General features: G+C 46.0%; 1 protein-coding gene and 1 pseudogene across 2 annotated transcripts in view; both read right to left on the bottom strand.

Annotated features, from left to right (window-relative positions):
- Positions 1 to 12,249, bottom strand: part of LOC144603211 (major histocompatibility complex class I-related protein 1-like) — a 1,020,820-nt pseudogene that overhangs the window by 762,713 nt on the left and 245,858 nt on the right. The window lies entirely within an intron of this gene.
- LOC144602750 (uncharacterized) lies at positions 3,278 to 4,228 on the bottom strand. Its single transcript, XM_078415886.1, has one exon. It carries the CDS (start codon positions 4,226 to 4,228, stop codon positions 3,278 to 3,280), a length of 951 nt encoding a protein of 316 aa, XP_078272012.1.

Below are 12,249 nucleotides of genomic sequence, written 5' to 3'. Positions count from 1 at the left end.
ATATGGTTAATGATCTCTTGCTATCCACTTTGCTGCTGTAACACTGTAAATTTCCCCGGTGTTGGACGAATAAACGAATATATATATATATATATATATATATATATATGTATAAGGTCTTGCTCAAGTTGACTGAAGCAGGTTGTTTGAGAGGAAAGAAACGTCGCCAAATGGGATGTCTTTAATAGTGTGCCGAAGAAAGCTCATGATGTGTACGTCCCCGTTAGAGTGAAGGGCAAAGCAGGCAAACGCAAGGAAGCTTGGCTGACGAGCGAAATTGAGACATTAGTCAAAAACAAGAAGGGTAGGGTGCTGACATGGATAGAAAATTGGTTGGCAAACAGAAAACAAACCGTAGGGATTAACGGGTCCCTTTCAGAATGGAAGGCAGTGACTAGTGGGGTACCGCAAGGCTCGGTGCTGGGACCGCAGCTATTTACAATATAAATTAATGACTTGGATGAAGGGATTAAAAGTAACATTAGCAAATTTGCGGATGATACAAAGCTGGGTGGCAGTGTGAACTGTGAGGAAGATGCTATGAGGTTGCAGGGTGACTTGGACAGGTTGTGTGAGTGGGCAGATGCATGGCAGATGCAGTTTAATGTGGATAAATTTGAGGTTATCCACTTTGGTGGTAAGCACAGGAAGGCAGATTATTATCTGAATGATGTCAAGTAAGGAAATGGGGAAGTACAAAGAATCGGTGTGTCCTTGTTCATCAATCACTTAAAGTTAGCGTGCAGGTACAGCAGGCAATGAAGAAAGCTAATGGCATGTTGGCCTTTATGACAAGAGGAGTTGAGTATAGAAGCAAAGAGGTCCTTTTGCAGTCGTACAGGGCCTAATGAGGCCGCACCTGGAGTACTGTGTGCAGTTTTGGTCTCCAAATTTGAGGAAGGAAATTCTTGCTATTGAGGGAGTGCAGCGTAGGTTCACTAGGTTAATTCCCGGAATGGCGGGACTGTCGTATGTGAAAGACTGGAGCGACTAAGCACTGGAATTTAGAAGGATGAGAGGGGATCTTATTGAAACGTATAAAATTATTAAGGGATTGGACACATGCTTCTGTGAAGCAGGAAACATGTTCCCAATGTTGGAGGAGTCCAGAACCACGGGCCACAGTTTAAGAATAAGGGGTAGGCCATTTAGAACGGAGGCGAGAAAAAACCTTTTCAGTCAGGGAGTTGTAAATCTGTGGAATTCTCTGCCTCAGAAGGCAGCGGAGGCCAATTCTCTGGATGCTTTCAAGCGAGAGCTCGATAGAGCTCTTAATGATAGCGGAGTCAGGGGGTATGGGGAGATAGCAGGAACGGGGTACTGATTGTGAATGATCAGCCATGATCATATTAAATGGCGGTGCTGGCTCGAAGGGCCGAATGGCCTACTCCTGCACCTATTGTCTATTGTCTATTGTCTATTGTCTATTGATGCATGGGACGGGTATAGGCAGCTAGGATCAAGTGCATCCTTGGAGGAGTTTCGGAACTAAGGAGTAAACTAAAAAAGGAAATCAGAAGAGCAAAAAGGGGCCAGGAGGTAGGTCTGGCGGGTAGCATTAAGGACTATCCCAAAATATTCTATAAATACATAAGGGGAAAAGGGTAACTAGAGAGGGAGTATTGAGTATGTAAGTTGGGAGATAGTTTTGCAGTTGTATAAGACGTTGGTGAGACCGCATTTAGAATCTGTTATAGGGAAGATATTGTCAAGCTTGAAACAGTTCAGAAAAATATTACAAGGATGTTGCCAAGACAAGAAGGTGTGAGCTATAGGGAGAGGTTGAGTAGGCTGGGTCTCTATTCCATGGAGCGCAGGAGGATGAGCGGTGATCTTATTGAGGTACACAAAATCATGAGAGGAATAGATCGAGGTAGATGCACAGAGTCTTTTGCCCAGAGTAGAGCAATCGAGGACCGGAGAGCATAGGTTCAAGGTGAAGGGGAAAATATTTGATTGGAATCTGAGGCGAGGGGTAACTTTTTCACACAAAGAGTGGTGGGTGTTTGGAACAAGCTGCCAGAGGATGTAGTTGAGGCTGGTACTGTCCCATCGTTTAAGAAACTGTTAGATAGGTACATGGATAGGACAGGTTTGGAGGGATATGGACCAAGTGCAGGCAAGTGGGACTAGTGTCGCTAGGATATTGTTGGCCGGTGTGGGCGAGTTAGCCTGAAGGACCTGTTTCCACACTGTATCATTCTATGACTCTGTCAAAACTAATTTTGTAGGGAATGTTTGCTTTGTAGTTCCGTACAGTGGCGCAGCGGTGGATTGCAACGCCAGATATGTGATTTCGAACCTGACGACGGGAGCTGTCTGACCGGAGTTTGTACGTTTTCCCTGTGACCGCGTGGGTTTTCTCCGGGTGCTCCTGTTTTCTGCAACATTGCAAAGATGTGCAGGTTTGTAGGTTAATTTGCTCCTAGTGTGTAGGATGCGAGACCGGAATAACATTAAACAAGTGTACGAGTGATCGTTGGTCGGCGGAGACTCAGTAGGCCGATGGGTCTTTCCACAACGTGTCCCTAAATTAAACTCTACAAATTTAAATACACAGTCTCATATTAATTGAGTAGCCTACTTCACAGAAGCATGGAAAACACTCCCCAGTATCCCAGCCACTCGCCCGCAAGCTCACCCAAAATTTGATCACGCTAGATTCTGAAAACAAAAGATGAGCAAATTATTAAAATTCAAAAGGTGAGATTGTTGCAGAAAATATTGAATAGCCCAAATGACATTCCTTGCAGTACAGAGTCGTATCTGGCAGAGCTACTGCCTCACAATGTCAGAGACTCGGGTTCGATCCTGACCTTGGTGCTGTTTGTGCGGAGTTTGCATGTTCCCCCCGTGACCGCGTGAACATCTCCGGGTGCTCCGGTTTCCACCCACTTCCACAAAAACGTTTGGGTTTGTAGGTGAATTGGCTTCTGTAAAAATGTTCGAAGTATGCAGGGAGTGGATGTGAAAGAGGATTAGTATGGAACTAGTGTGAATGGGTGATGAGTGATCGGCGTGGACTATGTTGGCCGAAGGTCCTGTTTCCATGTTCTATCTTTCAATCAGAAAGATCAAGTCGATATGAAAGGTAGTCGTGGGGACCATTGAATTGAACCGACAAGACTCCAGGCATCAAATTGCTTATTTTATGTCATTTGGCATTCTTTCGGAAACAGATAATACAGATTTCCTCTGCAGATCCTCGATACACATTAAATTTATAGAATGCCTGAACGTAGACGAATGTGCATTTTAAACGAGTGAAAGGATGAACCTATTTTTTCTTTCTCATATGACTAAAGAGTTCCAGCGGTCGTTTTATAATCTTCTTCATTTCATTTCTGAATTTGCTCTGTGACACTGCATAAATAAACGTGTTTGTGCAAGAGCTTAGGCATCTGAGCATATAACCGGATTGTTCCGCAATTGTGAAGGGGTCGTTGTAATTTGCTTTTATGAAACGGGTATCTGTAAATTGCACTGCTACGAAGCAAACGAAAATTACCACCCATAGCAGAATAAATGAGCCAGATATAGAGAGCAGTAAAGTAATCGATTTCTTTCTATTCGCCATCTCTGGGTCCATGTTCTTGACATTGTTCTTCCCTCCTCGAAGACCCCCCCTCACTCTATTGGCGAGAACTATGTGTCGAATTGTCAGGGCATTAAGCAGAACAATCAAAACAAATGGCATGAACGGGGTTAAAATAGTATCGAGCCACAAATATGCTGCCCATATGGGCAAAGTATAGAAGCTGGATTTGACAAAGCAAGACCAAGGTATTTGGTCAATTATTTCCCGAGGTTCGTATATAAAATATACAGCAGCATTTTCTAAAACGCTTGAGAAGCTCACGAAAGCGACCGCCAGAGCAGCAGTTTTCTCGGTGCAATATTTTGCTCGTAACGTTTGGCAACAAATAGCAAGGAATCGATCAAAGGTGAAAACCACGGTTAACCAGACGGAGCAATCAAGAGAAACAAAAAGCAGAGTCAGGTTGAGACTGCAGACTGGTGTATAGTTCAGGAAGGAATAGGGGAGATAGCTGTCCTTAATCTCATAGAGAATTACTTCAAATATCAGAACCATTAGGTCAGCGACTGCCATGGACAGCAGGTACCGGGTGATGCATTTGGATAGACCGCAGATTCCACGACAGAGAATGACGATTGCCATCAGATTAGCTGCAAAGGTAAAATAAATATGAAACGTTGAGACAGACATGATTGTTAATCGAGATTTCTATACGTGAAATGTGATGGACCGTTAATAGGGTGCCACGGCAGAGTTGCTGCCTTACACCGTGCGTTCGATCTTGTCTACGGGTGCTATCTGTATGGAGTTTGTATGTTCTTCCCGTAACATGCGTGGGTTTTCTCCGGTTTCCCCCTCCACTCAAAAACGGACAGATTTGTAGGCTATTTGGCTAGGTATAATTATAAATTCTCGCCAGTGTGCGTAGGGTAGCTTTAATAGAAACATAGAAACATAGAAAATAGGTGCAGGGGAGGCCATACGACCCTTCGAGCCAGCACCGCCATTCATTGTGATCATGGCTGATCGTCCCCAATCAATAACCCGTGCCTGCCTTCTCCCCATATCCTTTGATTCCACTAGACCCTAGAGTTCTATCTAACTCTCGCTTAAATCCATCCAGTGATTTGGCTTCCAATGCCCTCTGTGGCAGAGAATTCCACAAATCCACCAATGTTTTCTGGGTGAAAAGGTTTTTTCTCACCTCAGTTTTAAATGGCCTCCCCTTTATTCTGAGACTGTGACCCCTGGTTCTGGACTCGCCCAACATTGGGAACATTTTTTCCTGCATCTAGCTTGTCCAGTCCTTTTATAATTTTATATGTTTCTATAAGATCTCCTCTCATCCTTCTAAACTCCAGTGAATACAAGCCTAGTCTTTTCAATCATTCCTCATATGTCAGTCCTGCCATCCCAGGGATCAATCTCGTGAACCTTTGCTGCTCTGCCTCAATTACAAGAATGTCCTTCCTCAAATTAGGAGACCGAAACTGTACACAATACTCCAGATGTGGTCCCACAAGGGCCCCATACAACTGCAGAGGAACCTCTTTACTCCTATACTGAAATCCTCTTGTTATGAAGGCCAACATTCCATTAGCTTTCTTCACTGCCTGCTGTACCTGCACGCCAACTTTCAGTGACTGGTGTACAAGGACACCCAGGTCTCGCTGCACCTCCCCCTGACCTAATCAAACTAAATTGAGATAATAATCTGCCTCCTTGTTTCTGCCACCAAAGTGGATAACCTCACATTTATCTATATTATACTGCATCTGCCACGCATCTGCCCACTCACTCAACCTGTCCCGGTCACCCTGCAACCTCCTAACAGCCTCTTCACAGTTTACACTGCCACCCAGCATTGTGTCATCCGCAAACTTCCTAGTGTTGCTTCTAATTCCCTCTTCCAATACATTAATATATTGTAAACAGTTCCACAACACCGAGCCTTGCGGCACTCCACTCGCCACTGCCTGCCATTCTGAAAAGGACCCGTTTACTCCTACTCTTTGCTTCCTGTCTGCCAACCAATTTTCTATCCATGTCAACACCCTACCCCCAATACTATGTGCTCTAATTTTAGTCACCAATCTCCCGTGCGGGACCTTACCAAAGGCTTTCTGAAAGTCTAGATACACTACATCCACTGCCTCCCCTTCATCCATTTTACTTGTCACGTCCTCAGAAAATTCCAGAAGATTAGTCAAGCACGATTTCCCTTTCATAAATCCATGCTGAATTGGACTTATCCTTTTACTGCTATCCAAATGCACCGTTATTACATAATGTGCAGGGGGACCAACATTCTGGCACGCAGGTTTGCAAGTACTACACGTGTGGATTTAAACTAAGTAGTGGGGGGGTGACAAATTGGCAATATGAAGATGGAGTTAAAGGGGCAGCGAATACAGGAGAAATTGCAACGGACTCTCGAATAAATGGGAAGAGAAGTTCTGGACGGGATAAGAGGGTAAGGTCAGGGTCAATTGTGACCGGTGGAAGAGGGGAAGTGAATAACGAAGTTAAAGTGTTGTATTTAAATGCGCAAAGTATAAAAAATAAAGTGGATGAGCTTGAGGTTCTGTTAGACATTGGCAAGTATGATGCTGTGGGAAACACAGAGACATGGCTACAAGAGGACCAGGACTGGGAACTGAATATTCAGGGGTACACAACGTATAGAAAAGACATTTATTCACAAAATGCTGGAGTAACTCAGCAGGTCAGGCAGCATCTCGGGAGAGAAGGAATGGGTGACGTTTCGGGTCGAGACAGGTGGGCAGAGGGGGTGGGGTCGCTCTGTTGGTAAGGAATGATATTCACTCCCTTGCAAGGGGGGACATAGAATCAGGAGATGTAGAATCAGTATGGATAGAAATGAGGAATTGTAAGGGTAAAAAGACACTAATGTGAGTTATCTGCAGGCCCCCAAACAGTAGCCTCGACATAGGGTGCAAGTTGAATCAAGAACTAAAATTGGCATGTCGCAAATGTAATGCTACGGTGGTTATGGGAGATTTCAACATGCAGGTAGACTGGGAAAATCAGGTTGGTAATGGACCCCAGGAAAGAGAGTTTGTGGAGTGCCTCCGAGATGGATTCTTAGAACAGCTTGTATCGGAGCCTACCAGGGAGAAGGCAATTCTGGATTTAGTGTTGTGTAATGAACCTGATCTGATAAGGGGACTCGAGGTAAAAGAGCCATTAGGATGCAGTGATCACAGTATGATAAGTTTTACTCTAAAAATTGAGAGGGAGAAGGGAAAATCAGAAGTGTCGGTATTACAGTAGAGGAAAGGGGATCACAGAGGCATGAGGCACGGGCTGGCCACATTTGACTGGAAGGAGGCCCTAGCAGGGACGACGGTGGAACAGCAATGGCAGGTATTCCTGGGAACAATGCAGAAGTTGCAGGATCAATTTATCCCAAAGCGGAGGAAAGATTCTAAGAGGCAACCGTGGCTCACAAGGGCAGTCAAGGACAGCATGAAAATAAATGAGAAGAAGTATATCATAGCAAAGAAGAGTGGGAAGCCAGAGGATTGTGAATCTTTTAAAGAGCAACAGAAGATAATTTAAAAGGCAATACGGGGAGAAAATATGAGATATGAGGGTAAGCTTGCCAATAATATAAAGGAGGATAGTAAAAGCTTTTTTAGGTATGTGAAGAAGAAAAAAAATAGTCAAGGCAAATGTTGGTCCCTTGAAGTCAGAAGCAGGGGAATTTATTATGGGGAACAAGGAAATGGCAGGCGAGTTGGGTCTGTCTTCACCAAGGAAGAAACAAACAATCTCCCAGATGTTCTAGTGGCCAGAGATCCAAGGGTGACAGAGGAACTGAAGGAGATTCACATTAGGCAGGAAATTGTGTTGCGTAGACTGATGGGACTGAAGGGTTATAAATCCGCAGGGCCTGATGGTTTGCATCCTAGGGTACTTAAGGAGGTGGCTCTAGAAATTGTGGACGCATTGGTGATCATTTTCCAATGTTCTATAGATTCAAGGTCAGTTCCTGTGGATTGGAGGGTGGCTAATGTTGTCCCACTTTTTAAGAAAGGAGGGAGAGAGAAAACGGGAAATTATACACCAGTTAGTCTGACATCAATGGTGGGGAAGATGCTGGAGTCAATTGCAAAAGACCAAAATTGCGGAGCATTTGGATAGCAGTAACAGGATCGTTCCGAGCCAGCATGGATGTACGAAGGGGAAATCATGCTTGACTAATCTACTGGAATTTTTTGAGGATGTAACTAGGAAAATTGACAGGGGAGAGCCGGTGGATGTGATATACCTCGATTTTCAGAAAGCCTTTGACAAGGTCCCACATAGGAGATTAGTGGGCAAAAGTAGAGCACATATTATTGGGGGTAGGGTGCTGACATGGATAGAAAATTGTTTGGCAGACAGAAAACAGACCGTAGGGATTAACCGGTCCCTTTCAGAATGGCAGGCAGTGACCAGTGGGGTACCGCAAGGCTCGGTGCTGGGACCGCAGCTATTTACAATATAAATTAATGACTTGGATGAAGGGATTAAAAGTAACATTAGCAAATTTGCGGATGACATAAAGCTGGGTGGTAGTGTGGACTGTGAGGAAGATGCTATGAGGATCCAGGGTGACTTGGACAGGTTGTGTGAGTGGGCAGATGCATGGCAGATGCAGTTTAATGTGGATAAATGTGAGGTTATCCACTTTGGTGGTAAGAACAGGAAGGCAGATTATTATCTGAATGATGTCAAGTTAGGAAATGGGGAAGTACAAAGAGATCTGTGTGTCCTTGTTCATCAGTCACTTAAAGTTAGCATGCAGGTACAGCAGGCAGTGAAGAAAGCTAATGCCATGTTGGCCTTTATGACAAGAGGAGTTGAGTATAGAAGCAGAGGTCCTTCTGCAGTCGTACAGGGCCCTAGTGAGACCGCACCTGGAGTATTGTGTGCAGTTTTGGTCTCCAAATTTGAGGAGGGACATTCTTGCTATTGAGGGAGTGCAGCGTAGGTTCACTAGTTTAATTCGCCGAATGTCGGGACTGTCGTATGTGAAAGACTGGAGCGACTAAACGCTGGAATTTTGGGCAAAATTAGAGCACATGGTATTGGGGGTTGGGTACGGACATGGATAGAAAATTGGTTGACAGACAGAAGGCAAAGAGTGGGGATAAATAGGTTCCTTTCTCAATGGCAGGCAGTGACTAGTGGGGTACCGCAAGGCTCGGTGCTGGGACCGCAGTTATGTACAATATACATTAATAACTTGGATGAAGGGATTAAAAGTAACATTAGCAAATTGGCAGATGATACAAAGCTGGGTGGTAACATGAGCTGCGGGGAAGATGCTTTGAGGTTGCAGGGTGACTTGGACAAGTTGTGTGAGTGGGCTGATGCATGGCAGATGCAGGTTAATGTGGATAAGTGTGAGGTTGTCCACTTTGGTAGTAAGAATAGGAAGGCAGATTATTATCTGAATGGTGTCAAGTTGGGAAAAGGGGAAGTATAACGAGATGTCCTAGTGCATCAGTCACTGAAAGGAAGCATGCAGGTACAGCAGGCAGTGAAGAAAGCCAATGGAATATTGGCCTTCATAACAAGAGGAGTTGAGTATAGGAGCAAAGAGGTCCTTCTGCAGTTGTATAGGGCCCTAGTTAGACCGCACCTGGAGTACTGTGTGCAGTTTTGGTCTCCAGATTTGAGGAAGGATATTCTTGCTTTTGAGGGCGTGGTTAATTCCCGGAATGGCGGAACTGTTGTATGTTGAAAGACTGGAGCGGCTAGGCTTGTATACACTGGAATTTAGAAGGGTGAGAGGGGATTTTATCGAAACATATAAGATTATTAAGGGGTTGGACACGTTAGAGGGAGGAAACGTGTTCCCAATGTTGGGGGAGTCCAGAACCAGGGGCCACAGTTTAAGAATAAGGGGTAGGCCATTTAGAACGGAGATAAGGAAAAACTTTTTCAGTCAGAGAGTTGTAAATCTGTGGAATTCACTGCATCAGTAGGCAGTGGAGGCCTAGTCTCTCAATGCATTCAAGAGATAACTAGATAGACTCTTAAGGATAGCGGAGTCAAGGGTTATGGGGAGAAGGCATGAACGGGGTATTGATTGAGAATTATCAGCCATGATCGCATTGAATGGTGGTCTGAAGAAGGGTCTCGACACGAAACGTCACCCATTCCTTCTCTCCTGAGATGCTGCCTGGCCTGCTGAGTTACTCCAGCACTTTTTAAATAAATACCTTCGATTTCTACCAGCATCTGCAGTTATTTTCTTACACTTGAATGGTGGTGCTGGCTCGAAGGGCCGAGTGGCCTACTCCTGCACCTATTGTATATTGTCTATTGTCTATTGAATCGCTGGTCGGCGCGCACTCGGTGGGCCGAAGGTCCTGCTTCCGCGCTGTATCTCTAAACTAAAAAAACGGAACTAAAATTGATGGTTATTTGTAGGTCTCGGGATTATTCTAATTATAGCATCCCTGGTGACAAATCCCACGTCACATTCGAAGAAGTGCCATTCTGGGTGGTCAGCTGGTAAAGGGGCTGCTTCCCTGCGCCAGAGCCCCAGGTTGGTTGCTGTCTGTGCGGAGTTTGCATGTCCTTCCCGTAACGGCGTGGGTTTCCTCCGGCTGCTCCTGTTTCCTCCTACATTCCAAAGATTGATTAATAGTCCTCTGTAAATTGCCCCTAGTGTGTATGGAGTGTAGGCAAAGGTAGGATGATGTGGAACTAATGTGATAGGATGATTGCTGGTCGGCGTGGACTCAGTGGACCTCACGTGGGTTCAAGGTTTCAAGGTCTGTTTATTGTCACGTGTACCGATTAAGGTACAGTGAAACTCGATTACCATACAGCCATACCAAATCAACCAAACAAGACATACAACGACATTAAAATTAACATAAACATCCACCACAGCGGATTCCTCACATTCCTCACTGTGATGGAAGACAAAAAAGGCTAATCGTCCTCTCTCTTTATTCTCCCGCGGTCGGGGGAGTCGAACCATCCGCAGTCGGATCGAAGCTCCCGCTGCCGCCGATCGAGGCTCCCACGACGGGGCGATCGAAGCTCCCGCGGTCGGAGCTCCCGAAGTCGGTCTCTAAACAGGGACCACGTGCTCCATGATGTTAAAGCCAGTAGGCTCTGCGGTTGGACCTCAGAGGTCGATCCCCGACAGGGACCGCCAGCTCCGCGATGTTAAGTCCTGCAGCCTCCCGGGATTAGAGCTCCCGGAAGTCGGTCCCCGCCAGCTCCACGATATTAGGCCGCAGTGCGGACCGAGGTACGATACGGAAAAAGTCGCATCTCGGTCGAAATAAGAGATTTAAAAAGATCCCCCCCCACATAAAACAAGGACAAGGTCGAGACCCTTCTTCAGACTGATGTCAGGGGGGCGGGACAAAGGAAGGATATAGATAGGGAGATATAGGGAGAACCGGGGGAGGGGAAGAGAGGGACAGAGGAACTATCTAAAGTTGGAGAAGTCAATGTTCATACCGATGGGCTGCAAGCTGCCCAAGCGAAATATGAGGTGCTGTTCCTCCAATTTCCGGTGTGCCTCACTATGGCACTGGAGGAGGCCCATGACAGAAAGGTCAGACTGGGAGTTGGAGGGGGAGTTGAAGTGCTCAGCCACCGGGAGATCAGGTTGGTTAAGGCGGACTGGGCGGAGGTGTTGAGCGAAACGATCGCCGAGCCTGCGTTTGGTTTTGCCGATGTAAAGAAGTTGACATCTAGAGCAGCGGATACAATAGTTGAGGTTGGAGAAGGTGCAGGTGAACCTCTGTCTCACTTGGAAAGACTGTTTAGGTCCTTGGATTGAGTTGTGGGGGGAGGTAAAGGGACAGGTTGCAGGGGAATGTGCCCGGGGATGGGGTGGTTTGGGTAGGAAGGGACGAGTGGACCAGGGAGTTACGGAGGGAACGGTCTCTGCGGAACACAAAAAGGGGAGGGGATGGGAAGATATGGCCAGTAGTGGGGTCCCGTTGGAGGTGACGGAAATGTTGGAGGATGATTTGTTGGATACGCTGGCTGATGGGGTGGAAGGTGAGAACGAGGGGGATCCTATCCTTGATACGAATGGGGGAGGGGGAGCAAGAGCGGAGCTGCAGGATGTAGAAGAGACCCTAGTGAGAGCCTCATCTATAATGGAAGAGGGGAAGTCCCGTTTGCAGCCTTACAGCGAATGCAGCGCCGGAAACCCGGATTCGATCCCGACTACGGGTGCTGTCTGTACGGAGTTTGTCCGTTCTCGCCGTGAGCGCGTGGGTTTTCTCCGAGATCTTCGGTTTCCTCCCACACTCCAAAGAGTATGTAGGTTAATTGGTTTGGTAAATGTAAGAAAAATGTCCCTAGTGCGAATGATGGGAATTTTAACCAGCTTGAGTAGACAAAATTAATGTGCGGGGATCGCTGGCCGGCGCGGACCCGGTGAGCCGAAAGGGCCTGTTTCCGCGCTGTGTCTCTGAACTAAACTCTCCAGAGACGTTGCCTGCCCCGCTGACTTACTCCAGCATTTTGTGTCTATGGGAACAGTACGATCCGCTAGCAAACATTGGTCACATACATCGAGGAGTTGATTTTCAATCTGATGGTTTTTTCATAAAATTAATTCACTGAGAGATAAGGCCCGGGTTGCTCATGTCCCTGGGATTTATTTTGCTCCTGTTGACTTTGGTAATCAATGGGATTTATTTAATAATAAGATCCTA

Source organism: Rhinoraja longicauda, chromosome 19 (assembly GCF_053455715.1).
Source record: "Rhinoraja longicauda isolate Sanriku21f chromosome 19, sRhiLon1.1, whole genome shotgun sequence".
NCBI classification, from domain to species: domain Eukaryota; kingdom Metazoa; phylum Chordata; class Chondrichthyes; order Rajiformes; family Arhynchobatidae; genus Rhinoraja; species Rhinoraja longicauda.
This window is presented reverse-complemented; position numbering and strand designations above follow the sequence as displayed.

Bases quoted from the DNA above. Each gene is read 5' to 3' on its own strand.
- LOC144602750 (XM_078415886.1), bottom strand. From the start codon at position 4,228: ATGTCTGTCTCAACGTTTCATATTTATTTTACCTTTGCAGCTAATCTG.